The 21,620-nt window shown below is 35.9% G+C and overlaps 2 protein-coding genes across 2 annotated transcripts; both read left to right on the forward strand.

Moving 5' to 3' along the window:
• Positions 1-814: 814 nt before the first annotated feature.
• On the forward strand, positions 815-2,760 carry LOC113293958 (NADPH-dependent codeinone reductase 1-4-like). Its single transcript, XM_026542400.1, has 4 exons — positions 815-1,176; positions 1,320-1,563; positions 2,014-2,193; positions 2,278-2,760. The coding sequence occupies exons 1-4, from the start codon at positions 860-862 to the stop codon at positions 2,500-2,502; spliced, it is 966 nt and encodes a 321-aa protein (XP_026398185.1). The 5' UTR covers positions 815-859; the 3' UTR covers positions 2,503-2,760.
• A 17,084-nt stretch (positions 2,761-19,844) lies between these two features.
• Positions 19,845-21,352, forward strand: LOC113300515. The gene is made up of 2 exons (XM_026549717.1): positions 19,845-21,181; positions 21,337-21,352. Exons 1-2 carry the CDS (start codon positions 19,845-19,847, stop codon positions 21,350-21,352), a joined length of 1,353 nt encoding a protein of 450 aa, XP_026405502.1.
• The last annotated feature ends 268 nt before the right edge of the window (positions 21,353-21,620 follow it).

Here is a 21,620-nt window from a genome sequence, read left to right on the forward strand (position 1 = left end):
ATCCACTAAATTGGAAAAATGTCAGACCACACTCTAATGTTGGACAAAATGTGAGTACTAAACACCAATTAACCCAAAATAATAACAAATTCTGATCCTGAGGTGTACATATGTGTACCCAAATTATAACTAATTTCTACGATCAAGAAACTCATTTAAAAATCATGGAGTTAAAATGGAACACTTTTGATATTAATGTAGGTTTTGCTTATCTAGTTTAGATAAGTATTAAACTCATGATTAATTTTTCCAATCTTACTAATTATTTTTTCTTAAATTTACATATGTATTTGATTTTAATTAACTTTTTTCCCCCTGTTTAGGAATGATTATAGTAATTTAGATACTAACTAATTATCCAAATCATTAATACCAGTTCTTTAAAAGTGAAGAGTTGGTACTTAAACAACTGTTTGTTTCCAAGCAGATTTTTATCATCTAGCTTTGAATATATTCCTCAGAATGGCACTTAACCTTATGAACATTAGGGTGTGGCAACTAACAGTCACGAGAGTCTTCATCAAAGAACTGCTACACTCTTTTTCCTTTTCAACTAACGAAACAAACAACCACTTTGATTACAAATTAGTGGCAGTAGTGAATTAGTTGGAAATAGCGTAGTACTCTAACAGTGGATGTGATTTTAGTGGAGAGAAATCAAAATAATTGCTGCTTTTTTTCTCCACTAAAATCACACACACTTTAGACAAAGTTCAATAGTAAATTTCGCTTAAAGGTAGTAAAGCTGGGTACCCCCATTTTTTAACTTAGCTTTTATCAACTTTAGGTGTATCCAACTATATATAGAGAGAGATAGAGACGACGATCAGCAGTTAGTCTCCGAGAAATAGAAAGAAAAATGGAGAGTAATGGTGTACCTATGATCACTCTCAGTTCCGGCATTCGGATGCCTGCTTTAGGTATGGGAACAGCTGAAACAATGGTAAAAGGAACAGAAAGAGAGAAATTGGCGTTTTTGAAAGCGATAGAGGTCGGTTACAGACACTTCGATACAGCTGCTGCATACCAAAGTGAAGAGTGTCTTGGTGAAGCTATAGCTGAAGCACTTCAACTTGGTTTAATAAAATCTCGAGATGAACTCTTCATCACTTCCAAGCTCTGGTGCGCTGATGCTCACGCTGATCTTGTCCTCCCTGCTCTTCAGAATTCTCTGAGGTAAAAATATTTTGGTGCAAATCGAACCTATCTAAGGCTTATGCACACAGGCACCACAACCTGGACTGAGTTCTTAAACATCTATATATAAAACTTCAGAATATTAAAATTGATATTAATTCATCTTGTTTTGTGTCATATAGGAATCTCAAATTGGAGTACCTTGATCTATATTTGATACACCATCCGGTAAGCTTGAAGCCAGGGAAGCTTGTTAACGAAATACCAAAGGATCATATTCTTCCAATGGACTACAAATCTGTATGGGCAGCCATGGAAGAGTGTCAGACCCTTGGCTTCACTAGGGCAATCGGTGTCAGTAATTTCTCATGCAAAAAGCTTCAAGAGTTGATGGCAACAGCCAAGATCCCTCCAGTTGTGAATCAAGTGAGTACAAATTGTTCCTTAATTCTTACTACAACGTTTGGATAAAAATTAGTGGTTGCCTTGTTCGACCTTTGACGATAGTTAATGCCCATTTGTTCTAATATTATAAACATCTCCATTTTAGTTGACCTTGTATAAATATCCCGGAGTAAAAAAAATAATATTTTTTGAAATCAACTTAAGAAAGTTGTTTCCATTTTTGGAGTCAAGTTGAGACAATTGCTTCCACTGTTGGAGTCAACTTGTATTAAGTTGGATCCGGGAATAACTTGTGCTAATTGTTTTCACTTTTAGAAGATATGGGTGTTTAAACGTTGAATAAGGGCATAATCAGAGGGTTCTATTTTAAAGCCTATTTAAATAGGTTGCCTATCAAATTACCACCATTTGACAAGCATTTAGCCCGTATTCGCATTAGAAATCTTACAATGTTGATTGCTTACGATTAAGGTGGAGATGAGCCCGACTTTACATCAAAAAAATCTGAGGGAATATTGCAAGGCCAATAATATCATGATCACTGCACACTCGGTTTTGGGAGCCGTAGGTGCTCCATGGGGCAGCAATGCAGTTATGGATTCTAAGGTGCTTCACCAGATTGCTGTGGCAAGAGGAAAATCTGTTGCCCAGGTTGGTTGTATTCTCCTCTTCCAATCACATGTATAATGAACTTCTTACTTTAACTTATATTTGTGTTATATTTCGTCTGTTCAGGTTAGTATGAGATGGGTTTACCAGCAAGGCGCGAGTCTTGTGGTGAAAAGTTTCAATGAAGGGAGGATGAAGGAAAACCTCAAGATATTTGATTGGGAACTAACGGCAGAAGATATGGAAAAGATCAGTGAGATTCCGCAATCTAGAACAAGCTCTGCTGATTTCTTGTTATCACCGACTGGACCTTTCAAAACTGAAGAAGAGTTCTGGGATGAGAAGGATTGAAACATCAATTATATATAGTTGATAAGAAAAGACTTTTGAAAAAGATAATCTGTTTCTCCGTCCGTTTTTAAATAAAAAAAGATATTATCATCTTTTTAGTTTGGCGTATTTTTAAGTTGAAATAAAAAATAATATCTTTTCTAGGGAATGAATAGAGTAAGCTAAAAGTGTAAGCTATAATTCGAGATGAAGAAAAGGCAATGAAAGTGTAACTAGTATTAATAAACTAGCGCTACACAAATGCGCGAGATTACTGAATTGGTCCGACTGGAAATTCTGACATTCAAATACTTAGAACAGATACCAACTTTTAATTTAGAAGAAGTAGGAAATACCATTAGTGGTAATAGTGAATTAGCTGGAAACAGCGTAGTACTGGAGAGAAATCAAAATAATTGCTGCTTTTCTCTCCACTAAAATCAGATATACTTTAGACAATTCACTCCATTAAGGGTCCGGTTGGCATGGGTGTAGTACAAGGACGTAGTGCAGTCAACGGTGTAGTCAAAGGCTGCATTCAATTTAGACATGTTTGGCAAATGCATGACATAGGAACTACAGGTAGTCCATACTACCTCCAATGGGCAAGTTGAATACCGACCTCAAAAGGTCTGCATTGAATGTTTCCTTCTACTGTAACTTCTAACTACCCCGTTTGACAATTTTTGACCATTTTATTTGTTTTTCATATTCTTCTTTTGGGAGAGTTGGTGTTCTTATTTTCAGATTTTCTTTAATAGCTCAGATCATTGATAATCACTGATTAGCAAAAAAAAATCATCGTTAGTCACTCTCCTTCCTTTGCTCTTTATTAATAAACCCTTCATCAAAACCTTCGAAACCCAACTTTTCATTCCCAGTTGAGCAATCAATCCTCTAATCCTCATCTACAGAGTCCGAAGTAGCACTAGTTTCAAAAGCTTTGGCTTTCCCTTGGAGCAATTTATGGGAACACAAGAAGAAAATTTGTAGTGATTATTTGTTAATTTCAATCGGAAAACGAAGAATTGAAGAAGTATTAGATGAAAATTTGAGTTAAAGATTGCAAAGAGAGAAAACTGGGAAGTTTATTGGGTTCACATGTGATTGTGGGGCGAGGAAAAATTGAAGCTTCCGTTACTAAATTCATGGTGATAGTCAACTATTTTAACAACAGATAAGAAATCAAAATAGTTATTGATGTTTCCGCAAATACTTGATCTGTTTTTCCTTCATCTCTATCCTTGTTTGGTTTATTGATAACATCATATCCATTTTTTATTGCATCAGATCTATTTTTGTTTTTCAATCACAGATCAAACAGATTTTGACATGATCTAATACTTGTGTTGATTAATTTTAATGGTGATTCCAAAACTAAATGAAACCTGTTTTATGTTTTGCAAGATCAACTAAGATTTTAGAAAGGAAATAATTGTAGGTTACTCTTGTAGCGTGTAAAACGCCATCAGTTTTAATACATGCAGTCGAATGCAGTGTTGTAGAACTGTCTGCAGTTGAATTACATTGTATGGAAAAAAACTGTGTGCCAAACGGACCCTAAAATCATATACACTTTAGACAAAGTTCAATAGTACGGAATATAAAACTTCGCTTAAAGGTAGTAAAGCTGGCAGCTGGGTACCCCTTTTTGTAACTTAGCTTTTATCAACTTTAGGTGTATCCAACAATATATACATAGATAGAGAGATTGAGACGCCACCAGCAGTTAGTCTTGGAGAAATAAAAAGAAAGATGGAAAATAATGTTTTTTTTTTTTTTTGAAATAGGAGATTCATTAAAACAAAGACGAACTGTTCAAAGATTACAAATTACATAAGCTTGGAAAAACTTAGAAGCAGATTGCACTCGAGACACAGAGTCATCACTCAAGCAACCAAATTCAAGGTGGTTGCCATATAAACAAATTATCTCAACTGGATCCAGCTGCTAAAGAATGTATCAATCAAGCAAATAGAATATCTCATTTCAGCGGTAATTTTTTGGATTTCTTTTTTATTCATAGAATAGGCAATCAAGTAGCGGATATTTTCGCCAAGTCTCTTAGGCCTTTGAACTCAATTATTGAATGGGGAACTTCTCCACTTGTTTATATTATGAAACATCTTCTAATAGATAAATCTAATATTGGGAACTCTCACAATCCCATATTAGATGGCTCTACTCCTTCTGCAACCGTGACTCTTCAGAGTATTAGTCTTTTTAATGCAGTATCTTATTTACAAAAAAAAAAAAAATTGATTTCAAGAATTGATGACCAAAACACAAAAAACACATGCAAATTTGAATGGTGGGAGCACGAGAAATATTTTAAAGAAAACATTCAGGAAAAAACACTATTTGTTTGGATTATAGAACGGTAGTGCTATTCAACTTCCTCTTTTCCACCTAGACCGCCTTCCTATTCACCTCCCTATAATTAAAATTCCACATCTGAGAATAGTGAACTCCACATGTACCTGAATGTGAATCTAAATCTAGATGTGCAGTTTAGATTATAGGGAGGTGAAAAAGAGGAAGGTGAATAGCATCTAATTATAGAATGTATACCAGTTGCAGTAAAATAAAAATGATTCGGAAAGAACAATTTAATTTTTAGAAAGTGCAGCTTTGTAGTATCCATTAATTTTTTATATCTCTTCTCTCTCCTCTTTAAATTCATTATGGGCTATATCTGAGCAGGTTTTTTTACTATTTTTTTTCCTTAGATAACTAGTAGTTAGGTTAGATTTGTTTAAGATTTTGTTTCAATCTCCATTGTTTTTAGGAGATTTTTACGGTGTTTTTGTGGATTTTTTTTTCTTTTTGTTTATGTTTTCTCCTTTATGGAGATTCTCTATGCGCTTTCGCGGCGTTTCTTTATGATCTAAATGGAGAATTTTTGTGGAAGTTCAAGTCGTGTGATCAAGATTCAAAACTTTGGGTATATATTTTTATGAGAAGATCTCTTTTTATCAAAAAGAAAAATCCTATCAAAATGGTTGGATTATTACCCCAAAACCATTCTTTTAATCTTCGGATTTCTTGGTACTCTTGTTGATAGTTCCTTACTTCTCTTCACGGGTTACTCTTTGTTAGTACCTTTTAATCGTATTTTGATCTTTCATCGCGATGTTATTGAAGTCCATGTAATCCCTATTTCATCGAGAATAAAATTTTATAAAATGTTTTAAAATGATTATATTGTCTTTCCCAGTAAAAAAAAAAAGAAGAATATTATATTGTCCGACTTTTGCTTGTTCTTTATTCAGTATCCTAATCTGTACCCACTTTCATAATCTGTATCAAGAACGAATGGTGAGGGAGGACACATCCCCAGATTTTCTTCAACTAAAACTAAAAAAATAATTAACGATTTATTACCTAGGCCAAAAGAGTTGCTGAATCAACACAGAATGATTGGTTTGATTTGTGATAAACTAATTCTTCATAGTTTGAAAAGGAAGATTTAGAATAACAAAGGATATTTTGAGTCAGATGAGATAAATACTTTTGTTTTTGGACTAATTAAACTAGGATTATCTGGGAATGATTCTTTGCAGTGAGGCGCTTGTCACATAACTGAAATTGCCTAGGAGCTCACTCGATGAATTTGGAAGATGGAATTAGAGCTATTGGGCTATTAGCTATTCTTTCATGATGATGGAAATCAATTACAGTGCATTTAAAGTACTAGCATCGGTTGTTGAGTGAGTAAATGTAAAATGTGAACACACTTTTAGGTTTATAAACAGGACCGTCTTACAGTTTCGGAGTACTCTAGGCGAACTTAAATTTTGAGGTCTTTTTATATGTTATTAAGTCAAGAACCTAGAATTTTTTTTAATTTTCGAGATAAGTTTGCATATTACTAAAAACAGTAATTTAAATTTAGCTTGGCGGTCGAAGTCCGTTGATTTTGTTTTTCCCAGTTTTTTAGGTTAGATTTCGGGTCGTATACTTCTAATTTCGGATAATTAAAGTCTTTGGTTTGCCGAGTTTAATTAAGAGAAAGTAAGGTTGGTTTACACATGGAATTAGTATTCTTGACGCGGCTGAAGTCATATATTGCATAGTGAAATACAGGGCCGGCCCTGGGACGAAGTGCCCAAAGATGAACTTTGGGCAACAAAAATTTGGGGGGAGCAAAAAATTTTTTGTCCAGTGGTTTATATCACGACACGTTGGGATTATTGGGTCTCTGTTTGAAAACGAAAGGGAATACATGCTGGTATTCTTGTAATATTAGACATTCATAGGGGCATTAAATTAAACAATTGAATAGGTAGACAATTAAGTACAACATGTTTCTTTTCTTTTGGCCATTCATGCGTTTTTTAGCTTCAACCTTTAGTCTGCTTTTCGGAGTTCTCTTCTAATTGAGACCAAAGGGAAAAAGCCAGTAAGATAGAAATTAGGGCACGCATCCGTTCCTTTAACTAATTATTAATCACTAATCCTATTTTGATTAATTGATTATCCTTTTTTTTTTTGTTTAAATTTAATTTAGGGCATAAATTAAATTATTAATTATAATTATATTTTTAGGGCATCTATTAATCAGGAACGGACTTACCCCTGGGCTAAAGGGGGCTAAAGCCGGGTGGTCTTGCTAGTCCACCAGCCTAAATTTTTTTTTTTTTTTTTGGCTTGACCAAACTTTTAGCCCAAGCCTTAAAAGAAAATTTATACTTCCTGGATCCGTCAAATTATCTAACAATTTTTGTGTGTGTAGGGGCATCATTTCATAAATTAACTTCAGCGCATCAATATGTCAGGGCGAGCCCTGGTGAAATATCATGGGTCACGCGGCTATAGCGCTTTCTTCTTTACCATAGCTTTCTTTTCCATGGAGACAGACACAACTTTGCAATTTGGTCAAAGCTGCTCCGTACAGTTGGTCATTTGATGAGTCGTTGAGTACTAGTGTGAAAAATTTACCGCGCAGTTAAAAAACTGAATAGCCACATATGTTTACTGTGGTCCACAAATTATCACGTGTAAATTTCTTTAGAATTGAGCAAAAATAAAGAGGAAAGAAATCCAACAGTTTTGTTTAGCTCTATAATATCATTACTCTTGTGGTGCAGGTTGAAGCAAGTATAATAATGAATCAATAATTCTAGACGTACCGCCACAAACACGGTTTCAAAATCGTGTACTAGGTGGTGGTTAGAGAAAAAGCTGAAAACCCCTCTGAATTTTGACAGAAAGATACAATTTTTTTCTTTTTTTTTGTTTTATGATAGGCTAAAGTCTCCAGGCCCCTACCTAAATTCAACCAGCTGGATTAGCCCCACTGCTAGACCCAACTCGCCAAACCCCTCTATACAATTAATTAAATACAAACCTCTATGGTGGGGATTGAACCCCTGACTTCCTCCTTACTGGAGTTGATGGGATACCACTGAACTATGTTCTTGGACCAATCTGAAATAGAACAAACACGATTAATATGGCACTGATTAATAATAACATTTCAGAATAATAACATGATTAATAATAACATGGAATTGTTCCGTCCATTTAATAATAATAATATGGCACTGTTCTGGTTCATGTAATTGTTATGGTTTCTCTCTCAGAATTAGTATTCATCTGACATCGAAAAAAAGACTCTTCCGATGCCTTCATGAGATTGAATCTTTTTTTCCCATCTGAGAGCTTCTCCAATGGTGTTGTGTGTGTTTCCTAAGTGGAATTGTAAACAAGGCATGTTTATTCCAATACTAACTTAAATTTAGAAGAAAAAAATAATTCATCTCCAATGGTGTTAGTTGTGATCTTTTTCTAATTAAATGTAAATTTTATTTTTAGTAATTTTAAGATTTTATTAGAAATAAAAATGGTTATTTAATATATTGGAATTAATTTTAGTTAAGTGAAAGCTTACTAGGATAGCTTGACATTGTCAAGGTGAATGTCTAAAACTTGGCACTCACCTTGACAATGTCTAATAAAAATTAAGCCATGTCATCTTCACATTGATTTATGAAAATTTTTAGAGAAAATCAATGTGTATCCTATGTGGACTTAGATATTTATCATCACATACATTCCATTGGAGAAACTATGAGAGTGGTAAAAGTGTACCTATATGACGATTTCGAATGCAATTGAATATTAATCATCAAATGAAATTCTTTAACAATTATCGCATCAAGGTGATGGTGGTGAATATTATGCAATTAATACATGATAACTGCCGTTCGGTGTTTTAAGGCATGGACACCAAATGCATCATAGATTCATAATAGCAAGAAAACCAAGTAGGAGTAATAACTGGGAACGTATAATGTTCAAGCACCATCATTAAAATTTCCCCATCGTATTAGAAATTCAAAAGAACATAATTCAGGTGGAAACCCAAAATTCCCAATAGATGTGAACTTCAACACCTAGTATTCATCTAGAATTCCATTATGTGACAACCCTTCTTAAATTAGCCTGCAATGGTGGTCCAGATGCGATGTTTTGTGAAAATCTGTTGTTCAGGGTAAAAGGAGATTTTTATTTTAATGTCAAAAAATTAACCAAAATTAAATAGCGATCCTGGCTTTATAAGCCCAAAACTAGAATATTAAACTTTAATTTACAACATTTACCGCTTGTTAGTTCTTCTTTCAGTCGGTATGTATGAAAATCATACATTACAGTATGTATGAAGCACAACAATAAAGAGAGGAAGAGTCTTCTTGGTCTTACACAAGGTTTGAAAAACGCCCGTTTTTGACAAAAAAAAAACACCCGTTAAAATGGTCACACTCATATACTGCAGCCGTGAGGGTCTCCGAATCCCGTACCTATAAAATGCCGATAAATATGAAATAACGGAAGTTTTTTAGGACCGTTTTTCCGTGTTCACACAAGTTATAACCGTTTTTCTAAAATTGAATTTCACGTTTTTTCCATCTAAATAACATTTTAACCTAAGTTTTTTAGACAATTTTTCCCATTTTCACATTTGTTATAACCGTTTTTTAATAAAAAAGAATATAAAAATATTTTCTTACATTTCTATATATTTTAAATTAAAGATTAAAAAATTACAACTAATATTTAAAAAATAAAAGAATAAAATAATAATATATAGAAAAAGTTATAGTAACGTTATTAGACCCGATAAGAAGGTTTTCACACACGTTGTAACCGATAGATAGGAATTTCAAACCATAATTCTTTGTTATTTTCTATTTAATCGTTATAATGCCCGTTATTTTAGAATAACATATAAAAAACGCGTTTTTTTCCTAAATAACGCAATTTTTGCCTGAAACGTGCTCACACCCGTCAAAACGTATTATAACGGTCACGCTCAGTAGCCGTGACCTGTTTTTCAAACCTTGGTCTTACAGCAAGTGAAGCTAATAGAGAAGAAATTGAGAGAAAGAGAAGATATTTGAGGAGATTTAATTAGATCCGGATCCGATGGACCCGAACAATGCCATATTATTATTATTATTATTAAATGGACAGCTGTCAATTAACAAACAATTTTATGTGTCTCTTTGTCAAAATTCAAACGCGTTTTCAGCTTTTTCTCCGCCACATAGCTGCCACTTAGGATACGATTTTAAAATCGTTTTTGTGGCGGTACGTCTAGAATTATTAATAACGAATTTATAGAAAATGTAGTTTTTAATTCATGTCGGGGAATTTAACTTGGAAATGTGACTTCATTAATTCGATATCGGGGCTAAACGAACCTTCCAAGTTTGAGGTGATGTCGATAGCGCTGAACCATTCCGCGAAAAGGTAATGTTGATTACGCTGCGCAATTATCTTACTATTAGTTCACATGCGAGCAATTATTAGGAGAGAGAATTAATGTTAATAAATAGACAACATTTTTTTTATGAACTTCTACATTTTTTGGCTAATCTAACTGTTAAATCTAGCCCATAGGACTTACCTCGTGTTTGGTTGGAGGGTTGGAATCACTTTCTTGGGAATAAAATTCCATTCGTATGTTTGGTAAATAGGATTACAGGTTGGTTAGGAATAGAAGGGAATCCTAAACTCATGAAAGATGGTGGATTTAGGATTCTCCTCTTTTGGGAATAGAATTCGCAGGAATAGAATTTCCTACCCACTAACCAAACACGCGTAAGTTTTATCAAGCAATTTTCAGTAGAAATGTGAAATATGAACACAAAAAAATCGTATCCGTTGGTGTGTGAGTGTTGAGTAAAATAAGAGTAGTTCTTTACAAACTTAGACACACAAGTGGTGGGCCCCATCCGAAGTAAAAATAGCGGGTCCCATTTTTGGTTAATGTTGTGAGTGTGTAGTCTTGATGCAGTTCACTTTCTTAGTTCGTGAAGAATTTTCGGTAGAATAATGAGTTAAGTTGGAAACAGTCAGAGGCTAGAGCTAGCTAGAATACTACATGTCCTTGCAAGACAGTGGAAAGAATTACTTAACCTTCCAAGACAGTGGAAAGAATTAATTAATATAGTTGAGCATTTGTTACAGCAAATCATGACAAAACAAAGTCACGGGCATGCAGTACTTAATGCACACCTTGAACTCTGTGTGTACCACAATCTTATAAAGCCGTGAAGACTGATTTTGAAAAACGAAGACTGATTTGATGAAATCTTGACCAGAATATAAGAAAAACACGTGAGTTTGGATGGTGGGAGCACGCGTATAGGAAACAACCAGGAAATAACACTATTTTTTCCACGGATTGCAATGCTATTGACCAAAAAGCTTGAGGATATGTGTGGAACATTTACCCCGTCCATGATATAACAACTTAACCATGCATGACAAGTTGGATAGAAAGACTTATAAAGGGCTAGAAAAATTGAAAGACCAGGAAGAAGTTACAGAATGGTGCTGAGTGCTGAGAGTTTGGGAAGAGGTCAAAGAACTCATAAGAAGAGATTTTAGTCTATCTAAGTGTGATCCTTTGCTTGTTGTTGTGTTGTCTCACTGTGCTTGTTGCTTTGTGTCCTGTCAGACAGCTTGTTTTTAGCATCACTTCTTATATTGCCTCGGGCAGGCGTCTCTATCCTTACTTCCCTTTTTCTTTTGTAATAAGATTTTAACCAGAAGTATGAAGGAGACGGACAAAACAGAAAGAGGGAGCTACTATTAAACCGGAGAAGCAACTAAGCGATTTCCCCCATGAGAAAATCCTTATTTTTGCCTCAATAATAATGTTTTCATGAGAGCGTTATTTGTGTTTGAAAGTTCTTTCATTTCTTTCTAGGCAGATGGACCATAAAATACCAGCATAAAGACGTACCTAAATTTCTTTAGCAGCACCATGGAATTGATTTGAGTTCCACGAAGAAATCAGTGTGGCCACAGAGGAGGGAGGATTGTACGTCTGACCGGCAGCAGAGAAGAAATAACACCAGATTTGTTGGGTGAAGATGCAACTTAGGAATAGGTGATTGCTGGATTCTTCGAGCACACCGCAGAGCGCGCAACAGTTGATTAGAGGAATTCCAGTTGAAGTATTGATGGCACATTTTCTTTTATGAAGGTTATCAAGAGTAAGCAGCTTGTTGAGATAATTGCCAAAGGAAGAAACCTATCTTATGTGGCCAAGCTTTGTTCCAAATCTTTTTGTAGGGGAAGAAGTTAACTGGTTGCACGGTATCCATGTTAAAGTAACAAGTTTTAACTGAGAAGTTACCTGACTTGTCACCAAGCCATTGAAGTTGATCTTGCTCTTCATTGCATAAATGTATAGCCTCAAGGCTAGATAGCAGAAAAGCGAGTTCCTGAGTTTGCACATCTGTTAAGCGTCTGCGAGTAATGCCAATGTCCCAGTTGAGGCCAGAACTGTGAGGATTATAAGCTTGCTGCAGGGATATCCCTTTCTTGTTGGAGATAGGGAAAAGGTGAGGACATAGATCAGCCATGGTACCGTTTTCATGCCAGCGATCTTCCCACAGACGAATAGAAGAACCACTGCCAATTTTAAACTTAGTATTCTCAAAGAATTCAGCAGCTATCAAGGTAATATTGCGCCAGAGACTGACCCCATGCGCTTGCTTAGGGACTTTAGTTCTCCACCCTAAATCCAAAAGACCATATTTCTCTTTTATGATTTTTGCCCATAAAGCGTTGCTCTCTCTACCCAGTCTCCACCACCATTTCTGTTGGAATATATGTCACCTACCACAAGGAGATGGAGGCAGGCAGTTTAGAAGACCAAGTACGTAGAAGAATAAGTCAGAAGAAGATATATCTCCAGCCAAGATAGTTTGTTATCTAGGTTAGGTTTGTTGTTTATCCTATTCTCCTATAAACAAGAATATCCATGTAATTGTAAAGGTATCTCAGTATCACCGTTCATTACTGATCCTTACTCTTATCATAAATCTAATATGGTACAGAGCAGGAAAAGATCTAAAAAAAAATTTTCCTGATCAAAATTGTTTCTGCTTTTTTATTTTTTCTCTGACCTTATTCATGTCCGTAATTGTGTTCTTCATATTGAACTCTAGTATTTGTTTTTTCAGGTCTTGTTTCTCGATTTCAGTCGACGTCTCTCATCAGTCAATCTTTTTCTTTGGTATCGATCACATAACGAGTTTACCAACCTAGTTGGATTTCCCAATCTCTGCATCTTTATTGTTTATCAAAGATGTTTTATTTTGTCTCAGTGTTCTTTTTTAATTCTTGTCATCAAGAATATCCAATCCCATCAAATCGTTTTTCTATTGTTCATGGCAAAATTATTGCTTTATTCAACACTTAAATCATCTATGATTTTCTTCGCTTTAGAAAATTCTCTGCTACCGATTCAGGTTTAAATTAAACGCATGGGTATGCTCTCATTATCTTGTCACTTCGTCAGTTAATTTTGTTTCTGATTCTATATTCCCATCCCTTAATGGGTCTTACTCCATTTTCAAACAACGTGCTCTATTTTTGGGCAAATATAACAAGCATCATCATCGCATTTTTTTTTGTTCTGCTTTGAACTTGATTAATTGCTTCAGCTTCCAAAAAATTTTCTCTCTATTGCATTTTTCGTCAACTCTTTTTTTTTTTTTAAGAGTTCTAATTATAGACTCTGTTTTCACGAGGTCTCTCTTTAAGCTATTTAGTGTTCGTGTTCCATCTCAGCCTTGATAAGCTTGTCTATATCAACATCAAGATATATACATCAGTGGGTTCTTTTCATATCAAAGTGAGCCCAGGTGACATCATTCTGAAGTATCTTACTAGTCCAGAACTGCACTAATAATCCAAAGCATTTATGGTGGAGTTGAAGGCTCAAGTTAACACCTCCGGTGCTGTTTCAAGCAATGCGGTTCTAGTCAAAGTTTGAAGACCGTGGATATTGTTGTTTGATATTGTGATTGAGGAGTGTTGGTGTTGCTGTCCATGAATGTTTGCAGCAATCAATTGCTTTTATTAGATATTTGTTATTTCCAAGTATATTTCTTCAAGTTGTACACTTCAAAATTTCCGTGTTCAACTTGAGGGGGTGTTGGAATATATGTCACCTACCACAAGGAAATGGAGGCGGGCAGTTTAGAAGACCAAGTACGTAGAAGAATAAGTCAGAAGAAGATATATCTCCAGCCAAGATAGTTTGTTATCTAAGTTAGGGTTGTTTTTTATCCTATTCTTCTATAAATAGGAATATCCATGTAATTGTAAATGTATCTCAGTATCTGCTGATGATCTCAATATTATTCACTCTAGGGGGTTTCTCAGTTGACGTAGGCGTTCACTTTAATCTTTGTCTCCCCGTTCATATCTGATCCTTACTCTTATCATAAATCTAATAATTTCGCAATAAGAGATCTATTCATAAGCTTTAACCTACGAATACCTAGACCACCATGCTTCAGAGGCTCACAGATCTTGTTCCCGCCGACCTAATGAATTTTCTTTGCATTGGCACCATCATGCCACAAGAAGTTACGAATGATTTTTTTCAATTTTCCTGATCACGGACTGAGGTGCCATAAAGAGCGAAAAGTAGTAAACCGGCAGACTCATTAACACACTTTTGATGAGGGTAAGTTTACCCGCTTTCGACAAAAAACCTCTTTTCCAGGTTGCTAGTATGGAGATACACCTTTCCACTAACTTATCCCATTTAGCATAGGAAAGAGTCTTCTCACCCAAAGGTAGACCAAGATACACAGTTGGGAATTTGTCGTGCATACAACCAAGGACAGAAGCCAAGTCATCCAGATTTGTAACATTCCCCACACCAAAGATTCTAGTCTTTTCGAAGTTGGTTTTAAGACCAGACACAAACTCAAAGCAAAGTAAGTTGTATTTAAGGTACAACAGTTGCTCCACAGTAGCGTCTAAAAAGATAAGCGTGTCATCCGTGAATTGTATAGCTTTTAGGGATAAAGATAGGATTTCGTTGTGATAGCATATTGGTGAGGAACAAGAGACAAGGTTATCGTCTCGGGTAATTGTTGTGGTGTAACCAAGGGTCTGCTGGGATTCACACGACGTTGTAATCGTTTTTCTTCATAGTGGATTTGAGTTGGTGCGGCTCAAAGTGGACGTTACAATATATAAAAGTTGTATGTATTGGTCGAACCACTATAAATCTTGTGTCTTGTGAGTTTATTTATCTTTCTCGTATTATTATAGTTGCTTGTGCTTGGTTTACTTATTATTCATCATAATATCTCAAGATCTGTTATTCCGCTGTTGTCAGTGATTCCATAAGAAAATCCTGACAACTAGTATCAGAGTTCGGGTTAGAGTTTTAGGGTTTATCGTAGTACGATTGGAGTGGGAGTTATGGGTGATAATAACGGAAGTATGATAGCTAGGGTTAAATTTTTTGATGGGAAGAACTTTGCATTTTGGAAGTCTCAGATGGAAGACTACCTATATGAGAAAGACCTTGCTGTTCCATTGGGTGGAGTTACGAAAAAGGGAGCACTCAAAGACGACGAATGGACAACTCTTTATCGCAAGTGTGTAGCCGTGATTCGTAGATGTCTAACGGAGGAAGTCTACAATAATGTACAAGAGGAAACTAGTACGAAGGATCTTATGGATAAACTTGAAAAGTTGTATGAAAAGTCATCAGCCTCGGGGAAGATTATGTTGTGTGAACAATTATTTAATCTGAAGATGCAAGAAGGCGAAGCGATTTTAGCACATCTTGGGAAGTGTAAATCGATTATTTCTCAGCTTTCAAAAGTTAGTATTACTTTTGATGATGAAGTTCAAGCTTTACGGTTGTTGTCTTCATTACCAAAGAGTTGGGAGACTGCAAAGACAACCATTAGCAATTCTGGGGGGAGCGAAAAGTTGAAGCTTGATGATGTGCAGCAAAGTTGATCGCTGAAAAAGAGAGAAGAATAGAACAAGGTTATGTTTATAGTTCTTCAAGTTCAGCCTTAAATTTGCAGGAAGAAGATAGAGGCAGGGGTTCAAATCGGAACAACAATAACAAATCTAGATGGAAGTCTAGAGGAAATTCTAGGGGGAGATCTCAATCCCGGACTAGAGGTGTTGTTGAGTGTTGGGCGTGTAAGAAAGTAGGACACTTCAGGCGCGATTGTCCGGAAAACAAAGGTCCTAAAGATGGTGGAAACAAAGTTAATCAAGAAGAGGTCAACGTAGTTGCGGCTGCGGAACAAGTGAAGGTCATTGTGGATAACAAGAAGGTGATTACGGAAGGTTTTTTACTACTCTCTGAGCACAAGCAAGATGAGTCTTGGATTATAGACTCGGGAGATTCTTTCCATGCAACGGGTGATAAAAGTATTATGATCTCTTATAAAGAAGGATACTATGTCCAAGTATTCTTAGGTGACGGTGAAGCATGCGACATCATTGGTTTGGGTGACGTGATCTTGAAAGTCAACGGTTCGACATGGAAATTGAAGGATGTACGGCACGTTCCAAATTTGAAGAAAAACTTGGTGTCTGTGGGCCAAGTTTGTGATGTTGACTGTGAAGTTCTGTTAACGAAACACAATTGGAAAGTGAAGAAAGGAGCTATGGTATTAGCTAGAGGAGTTAAAGGCACTAATCTATACCGGACTTCAGATGGATCTACTTTAGGATTGACTAATAGTGGTGAAGACACTAACTTATGGCATAGAAGATTGGGACACATGAGTGAGAAGAACATGAAGATTTTATGTTCAGGAGGATATCTACTTAAGGTGAAGTCTGTTGATATGAGTTTTTGAAGACTGTGTTCTTGGAAAAAAGAAACGTGTTAGTTTCAGCAGAGGATGAAGAGACTTGAGAAGTGCCAAAATTTATTTGATTCATACCGATGTATGGGTACCAATTTATGTTGCATCTCACAGCGGGTTCCATTATTATGTCACCTTTATTAATGACCCCTCAAGGAAAGAGTGGCTTTACTTCATGAAGAATAAGTTCGAAGTGTATGAAGTGTTCCAAAAGTGGAAAGCTTTGGTTAAAACTGAAACGGGTCTGAAGTTGAAGTGTTTAAGATCAGACAATGGTGGTGAGTATGAACAAAACAAAATTATTACAGTTATGTGCTACGAATGGAATTCGTTTCGAGAGGACGGTTCCAAGGACGCCACAGGAGAATGGACCAGCAGAATGTATGAATTGGATGTTGAATGCACGTGCTAGGTGCATGAGGTTGCAGTCTGGTTTACCCGAGACCTTCTGGGAACATGCAACAGAGACGGCTGCTTATCTAATCAATATGACACCTAGTAGTACATTAGATATGAAGTTACCATAGGAGGTTTGGACCGGAAAAAAGGTAAATCTTTCATATTTGAAAGTTTTTGGTTGTGTTGGTTATGTTCATCTTAGTCCCGGTAAGAGGTCTAAGATAGTGCTCAAGCAAAGAAGTGTACATTTCTTGGTTACGAAAATGACGCTTTCGGGTATAAACTTTGAAACTACGAGGGTCACAAAGTTATTAGAAGTAGAGACGTCACTTTTAATGAGAATGAGCTGTACAAGGACAGTAATGCAACACAAGTTGAAGATGTCGGGTCAAGAAAAGTCAATAAGTAATTGTATATTGATATTAATGATGTTTCTGTAAAAAGTGTGGTACAAGAAGAGCACGGTGTTTGTAAAACCCGTCCCAATTTCAAGGCTATTTCCGTCGTTTATAAAAAGGGTATTTTGTAAAAAAAAAAAAAAGAAAAAAAAGAAAGAAACTTGACATTAACTAGTAGATGTTTAGTTTCATATAAGAGGGCCCAACAATATTACTAGTAGATGTTTAGTTTCATATAAGAGGGCCCAACAATATTATTAGTAGGTGTTTAGTTCATATAAGAGGGCCCAACAATATTAATAGTAGGTGTTTAGTTCATATAAGAGGGCCCAACAATAGTGAGTAGGTTGTTTGGCTAATTGGGCCCAATTTGAATTTGGGCCATGTATACTCAACTTGGTGCCGATCAGGAGAAGAGTTTAATTAGGTTAAATTAGTTTCCTGTTAGGTTTAGGGCATGAATAAAAAAATAAAATAAAAAAGATAAAAACCAAGCCGCACCTTTGTTTCTCCATCTCATTGTTATTCCTAGCCAGACGAAACAAAAAAAAAAAAAAAAATTCTCCCAGTAGAAAACAAAAAAAAATAATACGGCGGTGATTAGTTCGTAGAATTGGAGCGGCCTTGATATTAGTTGATTATTGATCTCATTACTGTTCTTCCTAAGGATTATTGCTAGCGTTTGAGGTAGGCGCAACACAATCAAAAACCTTCTTTTTATTTAAGTTTCTTTTAATTGATTTTATTTTGTAAGTTTTGATTCATATATGAATGATAATCGATGTTGTGAGTATGATTATGTATGTTGGGCTGCGGTCCATAGATTGTGATTCTTAAAAACAACTATGATGGGATACGAGATATCCTTGGGAACAGTTTTGTTCCCTAAACCCACGTGGGGCTCCCTGGGGCGAGCGGATTTGATTGATTGATTTGATTGTTCTTATGGATGTGGTGTTTCCATGTGGTTGTGATGCTAATAATCATGTTAGTTGTTTTAAAAAGAATTGAAAATGTTTGATAAAATGTTTTGTTGCTTCTTTTCCTACTGGGTGTCACAACTCACGTCGTGTAATGACAAAAAATTCCAGATTTTATGGCACCACAAGGAGCTAATGGCGGAAAAGCGTAGAGATCGGTTTTGGTGTTATTAGTAGTAGTTTGCATAGGATTTATGATTGAGAATTGTAATAAAATATCATCAACTCTTTTAGATGATTTAATTAGTTAATTATTGGTTATTAAAAATTTAGATATTATTGGGTTAACGTATAACCAATGAAAATAATGTTTTGTTTAGACTACTCTATTTGATTGAATAATGGAAATTTCTGGATCAGATCTGTTTGACTGTCCATAATAATTAGTAGATAATATTTTTTTTTTTTCGTTTTTTCCTCGTATATGTAAAACTCTTTAAATATTCACATATAAAAATTTTAGAATTTTCTGAGTTCCAGAAGTATTTTTTTTTCAATTGTTTTCACTGTTCAAAACTCAGACGTTTTCTGTCAGATTCAGCTGTACTGAATTTTATCTATTTTTCAAAATATTCTACGTTATGTTTTAGACTTTCGTGTATTCTGTAAAATTGAAGATGATTCTTTTATCTTTTCATCATGGTAGGTCAAAGCTAATTTGACGTTGTGAATGAATTGATATGATTTTTGTAAAACGAACCATCACTGTTTTACGTTTCTGCAGTACAGGTCAACTACTCGTTTGACTATGGTCAAAAGGTCTTTAAGATAAACTAAAAATTATAGAAATTTTATGATTGGAAATATGATAAGTTAGGATTCAGAATATATAATTATAATAATTTATGGATTCGTATTTACGTCCGAAATATTCCTTGAATTACCTGGTGTCTGTTTCTATTTTATGACTCCTCCTTAAAAACGTAACTCTTTTGGATTAAATACGGAACTTTTAACGGTGAAATTAATTTTTAGGATAAATTACATTTCTTTAGGGTTTATGTAAATTAAAAATCACATCAATCTAACGGTTAGATTTTCTTAAAGGAATTTTTATATGTCCGCTGCAACAGAATTTCTGAATTGAACATAAATAAAGATTAGACAAAGAATTAGTTGTTTGGACTTGGGCCAAGTGTGGAAGTCAGGGCCTGTTATTAAGGGTAGCATCTTGGATTTTGGGTTTGGATTTGGGTTTGGAACCCAGGCCCAAAATTTGGGTTGTTACAGTTTGGTATCAGAGCTAGTCTGATCCTTTGGGCAGGCTAGTTTCTGAATAAGTCGGTACGTCTATATGCTTGAATGTGAAATTGTTCGTGTATCTGTTGATTGTTGTTGTTTGAATGCGTAATAGGTTACACTTCTTTTTCATAGATAATTCTCTCGGTGTTACTTATAATTTAATGTCCTTCAATCAGGACATGTCTCGTCGTACGAATGGTTTAGCCGCCCCACATGATGAGGGTTTCGGTGAGGTTGTTCGTGCTTTGAATGCTGTTGCTCATGCGATGCAACAAAAAGTGAATCTTAATCAGAATGCACCTCCTCCTCCTCCACCACCTAATAAACGAGCTTTGTTAGTTAGAAGGTTTAGTGAACAAAAGCCCGATTCCTTTAAAGGTAGTCCTGATCCACTGGTCGCTGAAGATTGGATAGATAAGATTGAGAAAATATTCACCCTATTAGGGGTGAATGACGAGGATAAGCTTGATCTTGCTGTTTTTAAGCTTGAGGGTGAGGCCACTCGCTGGTGGGACTTGACTCGTCGTTCTAGGAATGACGGTCTGTTTACCTGGGTAGAATTTCGACTCGCCTTCCTAAATAAGTACTTTCCACAAACTGCACGAAACCAACGCATGATCGAGTTTATGCAGTTGACTCAGAGAAATATGACCGTAGCACAGTACCAAGCCAAGTTTGAAGAACTTTCTCGTTTTGCTATTCATCTGGTGGAGAATGAAGAGCTGAAGGCTTTTAAGTTTCATGAGGGACTTAGACCTTCAATTAAGGGTAGGTTGTCTATTTTGAAGATTACCTCTTATAATGAGATAGTGGAAAGAGCGATGATTGCTGAGAGAGACATTGAGGAGGCAAATCGAATTAGAGAACGTCACAATGGGGATAAGAACAAGAATAAAAATAACAACCACCCATACCAGAAGAAAGGAAATGGACCGAATATGGAGCTTCCTGCACCTTCGTGTTATCATTGCAAGCAACCTGGACATTTTAAGAGGAACTGTCCTGCACTTATTTCTCAGAGGAACCAACAACCCTTTATACCTCAGAACCAACGTCAAGGTTATCAGCAGAACCGTCCTCAGAACAATCCACCACAATACCAAGCTCGACAGCCCCCTCAGCAACCTAAGGCGTTCAACATTGCACATGTTGGTCAGGATCCGGATAACTCAGTTGTTGAAGGTACATTCTTAGTTTACAATTCTTGGGCTAAGATATTGTTTGATACTGGTGCTACTCATTCGTTTATTGCTTCTTCGTTTGTTTTGTCATTGGGTTTGAAAACTGAATTACTTGATGGGTACTTAGGCGTAGCTAGTGCGATAGGCAGTAGTGCACGTATTGACCGCGTGGCACGAATGTGTGTAGTACGTATAGCTAAGCATGAGTTTTTGATTGACCTTTTTGTGATGAATATGTCTGGTTATGATGTAATCCTGGGTATGGATTGGTTATCTGCTCATCATGATGTTTTTGATTGTTTTCAAAAACGTGTGACTCTTCACTCGGACGAAGGGTCAGTTGTCCACTTTACCGGAACTCGTAGTTTTGCGTCTCCCCTTATCTTGTCGGAAAGACATTTCCGACAGACTCATTCTAGAGGTTTTCTTTATCACTTAGAGATGATAGGAGATGAGCAACAAGATTTTGTCTCTACTATGGGTATTCCAGTGGTAGAGGAGTTTGAAGATGTTTTCCCTGAGGAATTACCAGGTTTACCCCCAAGAAGAGAAATGGACTTCACTATTGAAGTTCAACCTGGTACTTCGCCAATTTCGATGGCTCCTTATCGAATGGCACCTATGGAGTTAAAAGAACTAGATAAGCAACTACTCGAGTTGGAAGTTAAGGGTTTTATTCGAGGTAGTACGTCACCTTGGGGTGCACCAGTCCTTTTTGTGAAGAAGAAGGATAACTCGCTGAGATTGTGCATCGATTATAGAAAACTCAACGAA

This window comes from Papaver somniferum, chromosome 7, assembly GCF_003573695.1.
Source record: "Papaver somniferum cultivar HN1 chromosome 7, ASM357369v1, whole genome shotgun sequence".
Classification (NCBI taxonomy): domain Eukaryota; kingdom Viridiplantae; phylum Streptophyta; class Magnoliopsida; order Ranunculales; family Papaveraceae; genus Papaver; species Papaver somniferum.

Bases quoted from the DNA above. Each gene is read 5' to 3' on its own strand.
- LOC113293958 (XM_026542400.1), top strand. From the start codon at position 860: ATGGAGAGTAATGGTGTACCTATGATCACTCTCAGTTCCGGCATTCGG. The intron at 1,177-1,319 runs GTAAAAATATTT...TGTGTCATATAG, and splicing joins GCTCTTCAGAATTCTCTGAG to GAATCTCAAATTGGAGTACC. The intron at 2,194-2,277 runs GTTGGTTGTATT...TCGTCTGTTCAG, and splicing joins GAGGAAAATCTGTTGCCCAG to GTTAGTATGAGATGGGTTTA.
- LOC113300515 (XM_026549717.1), top strand. From the start codon at position 19,845: ATGTCTCGTCGTACGAATGGTTTAGCCGCCCCACATGATGAGGGTTTC.